We start from the raw sequence: 17,982 nt of genomic DNA on the forward strand, positions 1-17,982 counted from the left end.
GCAGTCTGCAAATAACAAGCCCAAGGGACTCATTTACATGTCAGATACTTCTAAATTTGTTCTGACAAACTATTCCTACCACTGATTTACTGATCATATGTGCAAATCATATTGTGTACTCATTTTACACAAGGGAATGCTTTAAACTTAGCACTTAGTACCTAAATACCTATATTTAGTAGAAACAAAATAGATTTATTTGCTTAAATATCTCTAAAAGCACTGAGAGCACATCACAGAAATGTGCTGACGTAAAGGAAAAATAAATAAAGGAGTGGCCTACAATTTATTATGCCATTCTCAAAAATCAAGATAGGGCATGAGGTAATAAGACATACTATTGCTGTTATATAACCTGGGGGAGGAAGGTGGGAATGTTCATTTTGTGATATGAAATTGGGACAAATTATTAATTCAACTGATAAATTAATAAATATATACAGTGAGTGCCACAACGTTTGGGACAAAGACATTTTTGTTTCTTGATTTAGCTCTGTGCACTAACCAAATGGTAAATGGACTGCATTTATATAGCGCTTTTATCCAAAGCGCTTTACAATTGATGCCTCTCATTCACCAGAGCAATTAGGGGTTAGGTGTCTTGCTCAGGGACACTTCTACACGCCCAGGGCGGGGATCAAACCGGCAACCCTCCGACTGCCAGACAACCACTCTTACCTCCTGAGCTATGTCGCCCCACATGTCGCCCCACATGTGTAATAAAACAATTCACTGTGGTTAGTGTAGATTCTCAGCTTTTATTTAAGGGGATTTACACTTTGGTTTCACCATGTTGAAATTCCAACACTTTTTATACACAGCACCCCCCCATTTCAGAGCACCATTATGTTTGGGACAAATAGCTTCATATGTGTTTCTGAATAGGTGTGTTTAATTGCTTCCTTAGTGCAGGTACAAGATAGCTTTCAGTAACTAGTCTTGATTCTAAGCTTTTTATTCCCTTTGGAGTCTGCTACGGACATTTGTGAACATGAGGACCAGAGTTGTAATGAAATTCAAGGAAGCCATTATGAGGCTGTGAGAAATATGGGGGAAAAAACATTCAGACACAAAAACCAAATCTTAGGCTTACCAATATCAACTGTTTAGAACATCATTAAAAAGAGCACTGGTGAGCACAGTAATCACAAAGGGTAAGCTAAGGAAAACGCCTACAGCTGATGACCAAAGAAATCTCGCCATAATGAATAAAAAAACCCCAAACACCTGTCCAACAGATCAGAAACTCTTCCAGAGACAGACATGGATTTGTCAATCACTACTGTCCACAGAAGACTTCACCAACAGAGCTACAGAGGCTACACTGCAAACCACTAGTCAGCAGCAAAAACAGAATGGCCAGGTTACAGTTTGCCAAGAAGAACCTCTACAGAGTTCTGGAAAAAGGCCTTATGGACAGATGAGACCAAGATTTACTTGAATCAGTGTAAGAGCAATGTGAAGGCCAAAAGGAACCATCCAAGATCAAAAGCACCCCCCCCCCCCATCTGTCAAACAGATTGTGGGATGTGGGATGTTATGGTTTGGTCATGTATGTCTGCCGCAGGTACTGGCTCACTTGTGTTCATTGATGATGTAACTGCTGATAGCAGCAGCAGAATGAAGTCTGCACCAGTTCAACCAAATGCCTCCAAACTCATCGGAAGGCACTTCATCCTACAGCAAGACTCTGATCCCAAACAGCGCAAGCAACGAAGCCAAAACCTGGAAAATTCTTGACTGGCCAAGTCAGTCACCCACAGTAAAGGCCTGACAAAGTATCACCAGAGAAGACACTGAGCACCTGGTGATGCCTACGGGTCACAGAACTGAATATGCGATAAAGTACTAAACGTGACTGCATTCATTTCCATCTACATTTAACATTTATATGTCTCAAAGACATCTCAAAGATCACATTTTAGCATTTATTATAAATGAGTTGCCCATCAAGAAAATGCCTGTGATACAGCAGGAACATTCTCGGTGAGCCCTTCTGATACATTGCTCATTGTAATTGTAAAGGAACGATTCTTCACAATGGCCTAAATGCAGGCTGAGTCACACGGCCATTCTAATTGAAGGTGGGCACAGACACGCACGCACATTCACACGTACACATGGGAGAGTGACAGTATGACTCTTCAGTCTTGTACCTCAGTTTGGCCAACACACAGAAAAAGGGAAAAAAATAAAAAAGTCAGTGCTTTATCATTTCGGCCTTGACAAGAGCTGGGAATTGAATCGATCCTTTCAGAAAATTCAAATGCCTGAGGAACTGTGTGTGTGTGTGTTTGTGTGTACCTTTGAAGGCGGGCAGCTTCTGCAGCTCCCTGTTGTTGCTGAGGCTGAAGCGGGAGGAGCTCTGCCTCTTCTCCTTCTTGACGGGCGTCTGCAAGCCCGGCTGCTTCCCCTTCAGCAGTTGTGTGGTGGGTGGCACGCTGTTGCTGTTCTTCTTGTTGGAGCCCTGGGGGAAACAAGAGCCGGGAGAGCGGGGTTCCGGTTACCGCCTCGTAATTCCGCGCACGGAAGTCAGCGTCCCGTTCGCCTCAATCACTTTGCCGGAGGGTAGGAAAGAGAGATGTGCTTAAGGGTCAGGTTTCCTTCCGAGGAATATCGGGTGTGTCCGACCTGACAGCCCTTCAAAGGGGATCAGAACAGCGGCCAGCCACTGACCTGCTTCTACTGCGGCACGTTTGTACGGTCCCCTCCCACAGTGGTATAGGACCCACCTATCCAATATATGAAGGAAGCTGAGACATTGGCTGCCTCAGTTGCTGGTATCCAAACAGTGAATGGTGCTGAAGAAACACACACAGACACACATACACACACAGACACACAGACACACACACACCTACATACAGACACACACACACACAAAAAACAATGCTGGAAGGTCCAATGAGAATTTGTGTGTTTGTTCGTGGGGGTCATTTCAGGTACTAAAGGCAATTACAGAAGAGTATGCGTGAGACCCCATTGTATTCAAAAGACATCAAGCAGCAGACACGCCCCACCTGCCACAATCAAACAGCACAGGCAAGCCGCATGGCAACAAGCGTCCAAAACACAGCTCTGTGTACATTTGCCTCCACTTCAATTGTTCTATTTTTGTATCTAGGGATCTTACGACTTGTTGGACCAAAAATCCTGGACAGCCTCAACCTCATCAACAGGTAGGCCTATAAGAGGCTCACCTTACAATCATAGTGCATCAGCTAACCAAATGCTCTCCAGAGAGCCCACTGGTCTACTCCAGCCATCAGCTCGGAAGCAGTCTTTACCAGCCTCTGTATCTGTAGTGGGTATCCATTTCCAAAGAATTTTCAAGGCTCGGCAGTATAGTCCTCCCAAAATCATAGCGAGATAGATACTCCAGCTTACAGCTGATCACAGTTGCATAGAAGGCATTGTGCTTGGAAACCTTTTTTTATACAAAATATAGTTTTGTTCTGACCATAACTGTACCCACTAAAATACATAATGACAACAACCAGAGCAAAGCATAATTTCTGCTTTGATGGTATTTACATAATGTCCTCTCCTTAAGGATATCACGAGATTTTTAGCTATTTAAACACCTGGAACGCTCACAAGGCACCATCACAATAAATTTTAAAGGAATAGGGACACAGCATGAGGTATCAGGCCACAAACCAAATTGGTCTATTCTTAATTGGCAGATAAAAAGCTGGCTGAACATTTACTTGGACTACAGTACTGCTGTGTTTATACAGCGATAGTGGCTAACGCTCCACTGAGATAGCGGAGATCTTATCAGATGGCCCGGCCGATTCTCGGGGGCGGACGCACTCAGATCTTCCCGATAAGCTGTGGCAACACCGAGAGAGACGCGCGGAGGGCCAGTTCGGACCTGGCTGCCTCGCTTGGTTACGGAGAGACCGCGTCACGGCGGAACGAGAACGAGCGCGTGCTCGGAGTGCAAAACAAATGGGAACAAACGCTTCGCTTTCAAGACGGGAGCGAGAATAGGCCACGCCGGTCGTCCCCAAAAAAGAAACCGCGTTCCTCAGCTTCCTCTGAGAGCGGCTACATTGACCGGTCCTATATGGGAGCCCATGACACCAGGGGCTAATGGGATAACATTGTGGCTTTTGAAGGAACACTGTGTGGCTGTGCTCAGAGAATGTTGCCCCTTATAGCTTTCAAACTGAAGAAAACCTGCCTGGATGCCTTGAAATCCATGTCCCTTAGGAATGCAGCATGCCAAAGAAACTTCATTAAAAATCTTCAGGGAAAATATGCAAGCAGACAGCACAAAATACTCACCATTTCCAATGTATTCATGGCACAGCTGATTCTTTGACCTCCGTATACATAACATGAAAGCAACAATAGGGATGGATTGAGCAAGCCTCCCACACAGACCTCACAAAGGGGCCTAATAAAGACTACATGTTCTCCCAAATCTGTTTCTTCTCCTATTAAAAGCCCCCATTAGAGCAGGGATAGTGGTCGCTGTCTGCCTCTAACAAGGGATCAACATAGTACACAGAGGAATAGATTTATCCTGTCTATCTTCAATAATTAAATTACTTTAACACAAGCCACGTTATATCGCTGATGCCGTGGTTATATATGGCAATCTAATCATGCCCTCTGATGCAGCAATCATTGTTTTGGTGGTTACATTTGGACAAGAGCTACTGTATGCTTGGGCCAGAAGGCTAGAGACCCAGAGACTAAACATAGTACATGCAGTCTCTATTAACTTTAATAAACTAATGTACCACTGTTCACACACACTGCAGAGACATTCTGACAGAGTAGAGGAAATCATAGTAAAATCCCAAGTTTCAGTCCAGTTTCTGGTGGCTACAGAGAGCATGGCCACAATAGTAGCATGCTTCTACATATTTCTTTGCATCATGCCATGGAACATGAATGCATCCATATCATCTCCCACCTCAAGTTCATAGATAACTATAGTAACATCACCTTCCCCCTCAATGGGAATTCCACATTTGGAATATATCCAATTCTGGCTAAGTGACGAACTTTCTGCCCCTTATCTTACTGAATCCACCACAGCATCAGAGAGCGTAAAGAAGGCAAGACAGTAGTGACTGACACCAAAGTGATACCCCAGACATGTCTACCAGTGCCAATGGCCTAAAAATGTCTGACTGCATACAAGTCAATTCATAATTTTAGAAATCAAAGCAACTGGGTCAGGACTTTAAATTCCTTTCTGTTCTCTACAAAACCTTAAACTTCAAACAAAAAATAGCAGTCAATTAAGTGACACAAATAAGTTACCTTTCAATTGCTCTAAGTCATCACCAGGACTCAAAGCTATTGTGTTCCCATTACAGGGAACTGGGAACAGCTCTGCGTTAGGGATTAGATACCATCAGCTAGTGGGGGTTGCTTTCTGCAGTCCAGCAACAGCTTGCTGACTGGTGATTTAAATTTGAAATAAGTTGGCGCATTACATCCATGTGCCGAATGGCGGCTGACACAAATCGCTGAACAGATAACCCGGATTATGACTCTGCGTGGTTGGGAGGGGGAGGTGGGCTACATAAGCCAGCCTCGGCTCAGCGGCCATTTCTGCCCACAGAGAAACTGTGCCCACAGGCCGAGCGGTTTCTGAGGCCTGGACTGTGAAGAAGCAGAGAGACTCCTCAGTATGTTAGGCCTTTTTTCTTTCTCCATTCTCTTTTTTCTAAGACCCTGAAGTTGGTACAGGTCAGCTGGGTAAGGGAATGTCAGCTGCCTCAACCTCCTGCTGCACCACATCCCCTTCCTGCCTCCTACTCAATAAAAACAACAACAACAACAACAACAAACAAAAAAATCCTTCCAGGTTACATATGAAAGGATGCTAAAGAGGTCAGCTTTCAAAACTAAATAATGCATGAGAGTTTGGTAATATTACAAATCATGGAAACCCCAGCAGATATGGGTCTCTACGGGCGCTAATGTTGCAGCTCGAAGTCTCTTTCTAGCTGTTCGCCGCAGCATGTGGTTCATCATCGGCCAGATTAGTCATTTGGTTTTTCAGAACCACAAACAAAGACCTCCACAAAATAAAAATATAAATGAAACAATGGAGACACGCAACCAACCAGGTCTAAACAACCCTCAAATTCCCTTTAATCCTTCTCTTACATAACAATTATTCATCCACACAGAGATATCAAAGCACTGTAACAATAATGAAATGCACCATGGCACAAACAAAGACTTGATACACTGTGTTTGCTGCAAAATTCCTCTCACTGGTGGCAGGGCATAGTAGAAACTGTCTTCCAAAATTAACATACCACAAGTGCAAACAAACAGCCCAAAATTCTGCGTTCAGTTTGTGTGCAAAAGAATGTGTGCAACATCTGTAAACGTTTTCTCCATTAAAAAGCAGAATCGATACACAATATTAACATGTTTGTTCAATGCCAGTCAAACAATCTTAATTCATATTCAGATTTTGGGAACTACTGTTGATTCATAGTTTTACAACTTCCTCATCGGCAGTATTGCATCATTGCCACATACTGAGGTACAATAACGTTGGTTCATAATTAAATCGGGAATATAATAGATGGATATAAAGCATTCAAACCATAGTCCCAAATGATAAAAAGTATAAAGACTGAAATGCATAACCTGTTATTTTGTCAAGATACACAACGTTAGCCAACCTCAAATGATAAAAAATACGGGAGGATGCAAACGTTTGCCTGTTAGACATTTATCTAGCCAAGTGGTAATCTAGCTAGCCAGATAACGAAATTAGTAGGTATTCTCTATTCTTACTCACCTCGTGCTCTGAATTTTCCTGCCCATCTTTGGCTCCAGTTTTGCCAGATTTTCCAGACTTCGGAGATTCCTAAATAATAAAAACCAACATGTTGTATCACACTATTCAACTGAGTTATACTCAATACCAGTGCTCTACAGAAAAGGTAATAGTTTTCCAAATGTCTCGTTAGAAAGCCTTCAATATACCCATTTAAACAGCTCGCCTGGCTAGCGAAAGTTGGCTGGGTAACTTAACATGAAATGCGCCAACACAATAAAAACGATTGCACTATGCATCATAACGTGTCTAGTGAAAATAGTCATATCTGTACAGCCATAAGAATAGCAAGCTATAACGTTACTTCTTCAAATTACCAACCAAGTGACTTTGCTCTGATTCAGTCATCTCCTCTTAACTTTTAAGTTAGCCTGCGAGCAAGCTTTGCTATAACATTAGCTGCACAAGCTTGCCAATACTTCATGTAAGTTCTCAAAACTCGCTAGCTGTATGCTTACTGTCGAGATGAACCCTAATCAATGTGGCCTAGGCCTTAGGTATATAGCTGGTTGGGTAGTTTTCTAACGGCATAGGCACAACCAACTGCATTTTCTATTAGCCTTAATATTTCTGTTATATTTAAAAGGCAAAACTCACCTTATCTTTTTTAGTTTTATTCGGCATTGCAGAGAAATGACCTCCCTCGTCCCCCTACTGACACTCTCCTGAGTCTGGTCCTACTACGTTACCTTTCTCGCTCACTATCTCTCAGACGCACAAACTGCAGCGGTTCGTCTTGATTCCAACGGATTTGATAGGCTGCTGTCGGTCAGGTGACCTAACGTCGCTCATATTCGGCTGGGCTGTGTGAATTCAAGAGCACAGGGGCGCCCGGATGCAGTAAACTCAAGTGATGTGAAGGAATTAGGTTTTCACGTTACACGTGTGTTTTATTTTTGTTCTGTCAATGCTCTGAGATGTTACAAAATCTACGAGGTACTGATGAATAAGACAATTTATAGTTCCCAGCTGTCTTCGAATTACAGCAATGGCCACCAGAAAACAAATTGTGACACAAGTTAAATATAATTCGATCGGATATTTATATATAGAACAGGTTTATAAACATAAAGAAAATAAATAAAAGCCTGTTTATTTGATTCAGTAAAATTATTTATTACAAAGAAAGTAATTTGAACAGTGTAAGTTGTATAATTATTAACATATGTTGCAAAAGGCTAAAACTGTATTAAATACATTGTCATTTATTTAATAAATGGTGTTATTGTTCAGATTTTGCTTCTGTAAAAAGTGAGTATCCTCAGGCTGAAGTGAAATTACTATATTACAATAGGACAGTTTGTAAATCAACATTGCCCTCTGGCGTTGTAAATTAGTACCAACGATGTTCGATGTTTAAACGGTTGTATTCTCCAAAGGACGCTTGACATTACACACAATGTTAACTCAAAGATAGTTAATGTTCAAAATAACATACGGGGATTATGCCGTTCTGTAAAGAGGAATTAAAAACAAGAATTAGAAGCAAGAGCATACTTCAGTCACTGTGTCATGAACTTTTAATTTAAAATCACTAATTGAAATGGGCATGTCTAGTTTAAGGTGACACTATAATTCCAGTTGAGCAGAGAGTTGAGATATGTATTATATTACATTACAATAACTTAATGCATATCTTATCCACAGTGAGATAAGAAGGACGCCGTCCATTTGTTGCCTTAAAAATGAAGATAGGCCCAGTGTTTCTCATGTTTTGACTTTAGTGTTAGTCCAAGTTTAGTGTTAGTGTTAGTTTATGTGTTAGTCTAAGCAATTCATATAAAAGGTGGCAGTAGATTAGTGATTTAGCACCTGCAATAAAATGGGAGTGCTCTATGAAAAGGTGTGTACAGTAGTTGAAGATGTATGCATACAAAGTGTGTCTCCATAGTCTAAAATAGATTTTAGTAGCTATGACTTACAATTTGATGTCAGAACTAAAAGAAAATTTATTCTAAAATGATCTAACTTAATTATTAAATTTTAAAACCATTTCAGCTTTTCATCAAGCCAGATCCTTAGATGACATTACTCTTATTATTATTGTTGCTGTTGTTGTTGTTGTTGTTGTTGTTGTAAAAGGACACTCTATCTATGCAATTACCACCAACAATTCTCATTTAAAGTAATTAAAAACTCTGATAACCAGATGAAGATCAAGGAGTGCGGACTAAATACAATTGAAAGCACTCTGGAGCCCTTAGAAAGCTTTGGCAATGGTAGAGGCACAGGAATAAAGAATTGTGTGATACACATATACCTTTCTTATATTACAGATGGACCTGAGCAAGATTGTTGATATAAATAGTAGTCCAGGAAAGATCCTTTTGTAAAGAGGGATTTCTATGCCTATCTATATACACACATTGAGCACTGTTAGAAAGATAGTTGGAAAATCTGTTGGATGTTACAGATCCGAAGTCAATGTCCTTTCACCATCTAATTAGTAGGATGCAGTCAACCGTATCAAAGTCCTTGGAAATGTCAATAAATGAGGCAGGGCAATTTTGTTTATCAATGTGGAGCCAGCAATAAACGCACTATGACTAAATATGAACCCAGACTGCGTTTTATGAAATATATTGTTATGTAAGAACTGAGTACTGACCTGGAATTACAATAATTTGCAAGAACAGAGTGTTTCATTATGTGTGATGGTAATTATTGAGTTTAGAAGCACCACAAACTTTAAACAGAAAACATATAGGTTGCTTTTCACAAATTTTGGATAGAATTTAATCAAACAGGCAGGTAAAAAAACAACATGTTTGTGAGGACTTGGGAAATTAGATCTGCAGCCAGTTTTTGGAGACTACAAGATATGGATCAGCTGGTTTTCTTGGATAAATGATCTTAGCACTTTGAGAACATGTGCAGACAATATAGGGCAAAAACCAATGTACCCAATTTCAGGAGAAAGTAGTCAGACTTCATGCCAAGTACTGTTATCTGATGGCACCTTATTTTTTTCATCAGAAAGATGATCAGCAGATTGATTTTTTATTTTTTTATTTTTAATGCTTGTGAAAATGGCTGGCAATTCACCTCATTTATTGAGTCCACCACAATTTATTGAGGGAGAGACGAGGACACACGAACGGTTGCAACGACTCCATAGATTTACAAAATTTTGCTGGATTATTTAGGTTATCAGTGAGATAATTTCTATGAAACACATCATAACAACAATTCATGACTATGCGGTTGATAGGTCAAAGGTGGTCTATAAACTAATGAATAACTGTTGTAGCATACACTGCGATTAAAACCTACACTTATCTCTTGAATTGCAAAAGACTCTATCAAAGGGGATGTTCCGAGTTAACCCATTCATGAATTAATCATCGATACAAATATCACATCCAGATGTAATACGCAGCGTCTGAGCTTAATTGTTACGTATGAGGATGAAGAATGACAGCACTTTTGTGAGTTTTTTGTCATTTTAATCAACGGTGCTCAATGAACGGAACATGTATTACCCTGGAAGCCTAAAAACGTCAAAAATCTAAGCTGCATCGAACCAAAAAGATAAAAACCAGTGATTTGGCACGTTCGTTTTTGGGCATTGTAGTTTTTTTGGTTGAACAGAGTATTGCTTTTAAACTGCTGGAACAACAAGTTCCAGAATGCACCACTTTTGGCTCAACTCCCAATATGTCACTTGACTGACGGTTTCCGTATATCAAGCTCCAACACAATACTCCCATTCAGTGGATGGAGTTGGAGGAGAGAAGTGCTTTCGGTCTTGCGTTGAATATTTGCTCTGGCCAACGATCGCTTGTAGTTGACCGGTTTGAAGATGTCTGACGGGGGTGGAGGTGAAGATAGCTCGGGGAACATGGAGGTGTCCGCTGTCGTGCAGACGGTTGCCGATACTTCGGTTCTGCAAAAGCATATTCGCAAACTAGTCCCTCTGCTTCTAGAAGATGGCGGCGAGGCTCCGGCCTCCCTGGAAACCGCCCTAGAAGAAAAGAGTGCGGTGGAGCAGATGAGGAAATTCCTCTCAGACCCTCAAGTACACACCATTCTGGTTGAGAGGTGTACTTTAAAAGGTTTGTCTAATGAAGCTGTTCTGACTTAATTTAGTATAAATTCTATTTGCTTTTTAATTGTCGGAAATAAAAATCATGCTGCATCATTCTGACGTTTGGGCTGGGGTTAAAGAAAGATAGCTATTTATGCTGGATTATGTCCCGTTGTTCAACTAATGTTGGATATCTCGCCAAGATCGCAAAGTTATATGTTAACTAGCTATCTCGGTTTACAGTTGGTTAATGCACTGGTTTTGGTAACGTGCTGCTAGCCCAAGCTAACATGGTACCTGGGGTTTATTTCAATTAGTGTACGTATCAAGCTATTTAACGTAAATAATATAATACCGACGTTCGACTATGACGAAGTTTTCATGCTAGTCATTTGCCAAGTCAGCTAGCTGCAAATGTAGTTTCTTAAGCACGGAGAAATGAATATAGACAATTTTACGATCACTCGATATCTACCTATTGCCGTGTGGACGTTTATGTATTGAAATCGCGACAGATTATGGGAACGAGCTGGCTGCAGCAGTTCCGCCCATCCTGAAACATGTAGGCTAGATGGTTTTTGGATGGATCTGTCAAGTTCGGTTGTACTCTAGAGTGACAGTTGGGTACTTTGATGGTTAGCTAACACTAGATAACTAGATAACTTGCTTTATATAAAGTTAATAAGGTATTAAGCAGATTGGATGATCTGCAGAACTAGCTAGTTCGTGTCATATAAATTTTAATTAATTATCGATAAATATTGCATCCAGAAATTAACGATTAGTTGGCATTGTATCTCTCCTTATGTTTAGTCATTTGTAAGCAATAAAAAATGTGCGTAGTCATTAGTCGCAATATAAACTCTTCCTCATTCTAGGTAAATCTCGGAAAATGCCTAAAAAGATGCCCATTTAGCAAGCTAACCAATGTTATGTCATTAACTGCATAATGTGTTAATGGCTAAAATCCCAGATCTGGCTCTCGCAAAAACTTGCCACCTAATCATCCCCTGATTTAATTGGCTAAAAAAAACAATTCTCTCCCGAGGATTGTGGTTGTACTGGGCAGCTCCCAGGTGTGAATGTGTATGAGTGTGAAGCAGGGCGTTGCTTCAAAATAGCATCCGTGCTCAGTGAACCTACCTTGGGTAAATAAAGGTTAAATAAAATGAAGTATTTGCTCAGCAGAACATCAGGCGATTGTTATTATTGGCTATTCTTGCTAGTCATATGATGAGGGGGTTCAAATCGCCTCAAGCGGTAATGTGGATTAAACAGTACCCTGATTCATTGTAGAAGATGCTTGAATTAAAATTAAATGTACCTTACAGCAAAGTCTTTAGCCACGAACATGTGTTGTGCAATACCAGTTCCACCGACAGCTTGTCTTGTACGCGTTTTGACAAGAATTAGATTTTTTCACTTTAATAATGGGTTGTACTTCACTTTGTATAGTGTGCAGATAGCACATTTGGCTAACTTAATTCTTAAAATGTTGGGTGCAATTACTTGTATAGTAATTTTTGTTCAGTTCCAAAAGGAATGCTTTCTGGAAGCCGTTTGCAACGGTTTTGTGGATGTAGCTATTTTAAAGTTGATCAGTAATGTGCGGAGATAGATATTGTCCCCTCCTAGGAGTGAGTTAGCTGCATTTTCCCATGTCATCTTCATTTAAATATAGGATTTTCTTCCTTGGCTTGATGCCTTTGCACAGGCATAGTCAGTTAGGGGGAGTAAGAGTGGGAGGAACTGTCTAGCTGCAATGCAGGTCCATCTCTACGTTTTGGGCCTTCTGCAGCAATGACATCATTTTGCAGACAACCCCACCCATCCAGACATCAGCTGATGGCAAGGCTGTCTAGGCAGCTCTGCGCCATAAAGCTAAGCTGCCACCACAACCACCCACTCTTCTTCAGTTAATTGTACCCATAGATGATCTGTCGTTAAAACCATTTGGTACTCCCCTGGGCTACAAAGCAGCCCTATCTGGTAGCCAAGCCAATTTTTGCTCCATAATGCCATGTTTTACATTTTATACTACAAATGTAAACTGGAACAGAGATTCCGTATTATGGAATAAGTAGATGATCACGTACATCAAATTAAGAAGGAAAAATGTAACATTTTATTTCTATAACAAACTATTTATGAATTGATTACTTTGTAGTTAAGCAGAGCACACAAGTCTGGATAGCTATTCTGTATAGCCTTGTTTGAATTTGATAGTTAAAAATTATAAGTAGAAAAATAAATAAGAGGTTCTGGGGTTAGGCTACTTTTTCGGCATTATATTTTCACTGAAGTTACATTTATTTGTAAAATACTGTTTAGTCCAACCATCCATGCTGTGTTACCATTTTTAAATTTTTCATTTAGCATTTCCCCTGGCTTTGTTTTGTTTGGATGGTGGCCCGACAGGGAAGTAACATCCTGTAATGCCCTGCCATGCAATTGTATTGTTGAAATGGTGTATTTTAATTTTAATTTTTAAACTGAGGAATTCAGCCGAAACATTTAAAATGTATGATTATTTACTGCATTTACCAGTGTCTGTAAACTATTACAACAACTCCAGCTGACAAATATTATGATAGTAACTTCCATTTATTCTACAGCTGCAGATGAGATTGAGTTTGTATTGTAAGACCCTTCTTTTGTCTTTCTCAGAGGATGTTGGGGATGAGGGAGAAGAGGAGAAGGAGTGCATCTCCTACAACATCAGCATTGATATTCGCTACGGGCTGAAATCCAACAGGTACAGGCCACAAGTGTACGGTGTGCGGAATGCCCTTGATAATCTATGCTAGGAGACTGATATCTCAAGGTAGCAGCCTTAATCATCAGGAATAAAAATGGTGTCTATCTATGTCATGTCTTTCATTTCAGTCCTGATCAGGGTGGGAAATAAGCTTAGATCAGTCGACCTTCAAATTCCCTTTTTTAAGTGTTTGTTGAATTATGATGCATTCATTTACCAGATGCTGAGCACTATTCAGAGTCTCTTTTAAAACAGTGCCATGAATATTATCCCTGTACTATGTGTGTTTTTCAACCACATTGTTTTTGTGAATTTTAGTCAGTTAAGTTTAAATGCTTTGAAACAACACCAGTCTAAAATAATCCATAATGCAGCATAGGGTTTTCTAATGACGTGAACTTGAGTGAAATGTCATAGACTTGATTTAGTGCCACATAATACAAGCGTTCATGTGTCATTGCAGTTTGGCGTTCATCAAGAGGACAGGCGTCATTGATGCAGACAAGCCCATTTCTACCCAAGTGCGTGTCCTTACTTTGAGTGAAGATTCCCCCTATGAGACCCTCCACTCTTTCATCAGTAATGCCGTCGCCCCTTTCTTCAAGTCCTACATCCGAGAGTCTGGAAAGGCTGACAGGTAGACCTGAAACTACAGATACCACAGAAGTTGTCATCGAAATTTTGAAAAAAGTTAGATGAACTATTGCTAATAGGATTAAATAATAATAATTGCAATGGTGCAAAGAAAATGCTTTCAGGTGTTGCATGTAATTGCTGGGCTTGATTTGTTTATTTATTTATTTATTTATTTATTTTATTTATTTATTATTAATAGAGAAGGACTTGTGGTCCTTCTGTATATCTTGGTCACTAGACAAACACCTCTTGTTCTAACTAACTGAACCCAATGGTTGAATGTGTGAAGCCAGGAACCTTGCTACAAAAAACATATGAATTTCATTAGCACTGCAGGTGCTAAGTTAAAGTGTTCACAGATTTCCTATGGCTCATGGATCAGCCTTTAAAGCCCACTTTTCCCTGCCTCACCCAGGGATGGGGATAAGATGGCACCCTCTGTGGAGAAGAAGATTGCAGAGCTGGAGATGGGGCTGCTGCACCTGCAGCAGAACATTGAGATCCCAGAGATAAGTCTCCTCATCCACCCCATCATCACCAACATCGCCAAGCAGTGCTACGAGCGTGGAGAGAAGCCCAAGGTCACAGATTTTGGAGATAAGGTTGAGGACCCCACCTTCCTCAATCAGCTACAGTCAGGCGTCAACCGCTGGATCAGGGAAATCCAGAAGGTGAGCAGGGACTTGATCCTACAGTTTTCCTTCACAACCAGCTAACTTTGCTCTCAGTTTTTTTCCTCCCATCCTTCATTGACTTTTGTCCCTTAGGCAAAGGCCTGCCTTTGGCCAAATCATGAAACATAATCAATACATTTGTGTGAAACCTAATTTGAGCAAAACTTGCCCCTGCTAAAACTTTTGCTAAGAGCATTGGTTAAGTTGATTTATTTGCAAATGAGAAAAAAACTGCAGAACTTTTGCTTATTTCAAGGCCTAGTGAAGTCATTTATTCTTATTTTCCCAGATTCCACTCTTGTGGAACTCACATTCACTATTGATTTGATTCTAATTTAACGTAGGAAAATTAATGCATTGTTTTCTTCCTCCTCCCCCTGCCCAAATCTTAGGTGACCAAACTGGACCGCGACCCTGCCTCTGGGACAGCACTGCAGGAGATCAGCTTCTGGCTGAACCTGGAGCGAGCTCTAAACCGCATCCAGGAGAAGAGGGAGAGTCCGGAGGTGCTGCTCACTCTAGACATCCTCAAACACGGCAAGCGCTTCCACGCCACCGTCAGCTTTGACACTGACACTGGTAAGTCCCGTCTACCTTTTCCAAAGATGTAGAAAGCACGCCTGTTTGCTTCATCATTACTGTGATTCCTGTGGCAGAAATAGGAACTTTTAAAGGCTAACTGCGACTCTCTCCTTCCAGGTCTGAAGCAGGCCGTGGAGACCGTCAATGACTACAATCCCCTGATGAAAGACTTCCCACTCAACGACCTTCTGTCAGCAACAGAGTTGGACAAGATCCGCCAGGCCTTGGTGGCCATCTTCACCCACCTGCGCAAGATCCGCAACACCAAATACCCAATCCAACGTGCCCTTCGTCTGGTTGAGGCCATCTCCCGGGACCTAAGTGCCCAACTTCTCAAGGTCCTGGGTACCAGGAAGCTGATGCATGTAGCTTATGAAGAATTTGAGAAGGTGACTACACTGATTTTCATTATACTATTCTTTGTGAGACTCCCCTCCTCATGCAAAGTACCAGGCATAGTTATATTTTTTTGTTATTGTTGCGTATTATCCTTTTCATAGTTGAATTTGTACTGAAGCATTATATGCAAGGATGCAATGGCAAGAAATTTTTACCCATTTGTCTATAAGCCCACCTTCTTAACTACGCAACATTGCTGCCCAGCTGTGACTTCTCTAGGTGTTTTACTTCATGTACTTACGTGTGCTTTATTTGTCCCTGTGTGTCATGGCAGGTCATGGTGGCGTGCTTTGAGGTATTCCAGACCTGGGAGGATGAGTATGAGAAACTGCAAGTGCTGCTAAGGGACATTGTGAAGAGAAAGAGGGAGGAGAACTTGAAGATGGTGTGGCGCCTTAGCCCCGCCCACCGTAAGCTGCAGGCCCGTCTGGATCACATGAGACGCTTCCGACGGCAGCATGAGCAGCTGAGGGCTGTCATCGTGCGCGTTCTTCGACCTCAGGTACAGAACCATGAAGTCAAGGGACATCAATCAAAGAGTACTTGTAACACATGCATGTTTATGTCGTTTAACTGCAGATACACTTAATTTAGTATTGGGTTGTTGAGGTGATTAGAACCGTCCTTTGCTGGTGTTGCTTCACCCCAAAGGGGAACATGCTCATAAATGCTTTTTCCACTGGTCATAGGTGTCAGCTGTGCCCCAGCACACACAGGGTGAAACAGTGGAACCACCCGACATGAAGGTGGCCGAGGTTCTGTTTGATGCGGCCGATGCCAACGCCATTGAAGAGGTGAACCTTGCCTACGAGAACGTGAAGGAGGTGGACGGCCTCGACGTGTCCAAAGAGGGGATGGAGGCTTGGGAGGCAGCCATGAAGCGCTACGACGAGCGAATCGACCGCGTGGAGACCCGCATAACTGCCCGTCTGCGCGACCAGCTGGGAACTGCCAAGAACGCCAACGAGATGTTCCGCATCTTCTCCCGCTTCAACGCCCTCTTTGTGCGGCCACACATCCGAGGGGCCATCCGTGAGTACCAGACGCAGCTCATCCAGCGTGTTAAGGATGACATTGAGTCTCTGCATGACAAGTTCAAGGTGCAGTACCCCCAGAGCCAGTCTTGCAAGATGAGCCATGTCCGAGACCTGCCTCCAGTGTCGGGCTCCATCATCTGGGCTAAACAGATTGACCGGCAGCTGACTGCCTACATGAAGCGTGTTGAGGATGTCCTGGGAAAGGGCTGGGAGAACCACGTGGAGGGCCTCAAGCTCAAGCAGGACGGTGACAGCTTCCGCGCCAAGCTGAACACCCAGGAGATCTTCGATGACTGGGCCCGGAAGGTACAGCAGCGCAACCTGGGCGTGTCAGGCCGCATCTTTACCATCGAGAGCAGCCGTGCCCGGGGCCGCACGGGCAACATGCTGAAGCTCAAGGTCAATTTCCTGCCTGAGATCATCACTCTCTCCAAGGAAGTGCGCAACCTGAAATGGCTTAGCTTCCGTGTGCCCCTGGCCATTGTCAACAAAGCCCATCAGGCCAACCAGCTCTACCCCTTTGCCATCTCCCTTATTGAGAGTGTGCGCACCTACGAGCGCACCTGTGAGAAGGTGGAGGAGCGTATATCCATCTCCCTGCTTGTGGCTGGGCTGAAGAAGGAGGTGCAGGCCTTAATCACTGAAGGCATCGCTCTAGTGTGGGAGTCCTACAAGCTGGATCCATATGTGCAACGTCTAGCTGAAACAGTCTTCAACTTCCAGGAAAAGGTCAGACTTTGAGAATTTTTCAAAATCTAAGTTTGGAAAGCAACTGCCTGATTAAATATGAAGCTGAAGGAGCTGAGACTCACGTGATTGCATTTCCCCTTGTTTTCTAGGTTGATGACCTCCTCCTCATTGAGGAGAAGATTGATCTTGAGGTGCGCTCTCTGGAGACCTGCATGTATGACCATAAAACCTTCACTGAGATCCTGAACCGTGTGCAGAAAGCTGTGGATGACCTCAATCTGCACTCGTACTCGAACCTGCCCATCTGGGTCAACAAGCTTGACATTGAGGTCAGCACATTTTTTTCATGCCTG

The 17,982-nt window shown here is 42.1% G+C and overlaps 2 protein-coding genes across 7 annotated transcripts in view; one reads left to right on the forward strand and one right to left on the reverse strand.

Moving 5' to 3' along the window:
* ppp2r5ca (protein phosphatase 2, regulatory subunit B', gamma a) overlaps window positions 1-7,577 on the reverse strand; it is a 55,621-nt gene extending 48,044 nt beyond the window's left edge. For 3 of the 4 annotated variants that reach the window (XM_035409616.1, XM_035409585.1, XM_035409594.1), the window contains exons 1-3: window positions 7,424-7,577; window positions 6,788-6,856; window positions 2,305-2,467 (exon numbers count right to left, since the gene is read on the reverse strand). In XM_035409616.1, coding sequence (XP_035265507.1) covers window positions 2,305-2,467; window positions 6,788-6,856; window positions 7,424-7,450 — 259 coding nt within the window. In that variant the 5' untranslated portion in view covers window positions 7,451-7,577. The remainder of the gene's footprint in view (window positions 1-2,304; window positions 2,468-6,787; window positions 6,857-7,423) is intronic. The other variant, XM_035409605.1, reaches the window with a different exon arrangement.
* Window positions 7,578-10,516: 2,939 nt separating this feature from the next.
* dync1h1 (dynein, cytoplasmic 1, heavy chain 1) overlaps window positions 10,517-17,982 on the forward strand; it is a 35,797-nt gene continuing 28,331 nt past the window's right edge. For 2 of the 3 annotated variants that reach the window (XM_035387272.1, XM_035387288.1), the window contains exons 1-9: window positions 10,517-10,881; window positions 13,521-13,608; window positions 14,075-14,248; window positions 14,663-14,918; window positions 15,314-15,500; window positions 15,621-15,892; window positions 16,177-16,404; window positions 16,592-17,668; window positions 17,779-17,958. In XM_035387272.1, the coding sequence (XP_035243163.1) occupies window positions 10,629-10,881; window positions 13,521-13,608; window positions 14,075-14,248; window positions 14,663-14,918; window positions 15,314-15,500; window positions 15,621-15,892; window positions 16,177-16,404; window positions 16,592-17,668; window positions 17,779-17,958 (2,715 nt within the window). In that variant the 5' untranslated portion in view covers window positions 10,517-10,628. The remainder of the gene's footprint in view (window positions 10,882-13,520; window positions 13,609-14,074; window positions 14,249-14,662; window positions 14,919-15,313; window positions 15,501-15,620; window positions 15,893-16,176; window positions 16,405-16,591; window positions 17,669-17,778; window positions 17,959-17,982) is intronic. The other variant, XM_035387280.1, reaches the window with a different exon arrangement.

Source organism: Anguilla anguilla, chromosome 1 (genome assembly GCF_013347855.1).
Source record: "Anguilla anguilla isolate fAngAng1 chromosome 1, fAngAng1.pri, whole genome shotgun sequence".
Taxonomy (NCBI): Eukaryota; Metazoa; Chordata; class Actinopteri; order Anguilliformes; family Anguillidae; genus Anguilla; species Anguilla anguilla.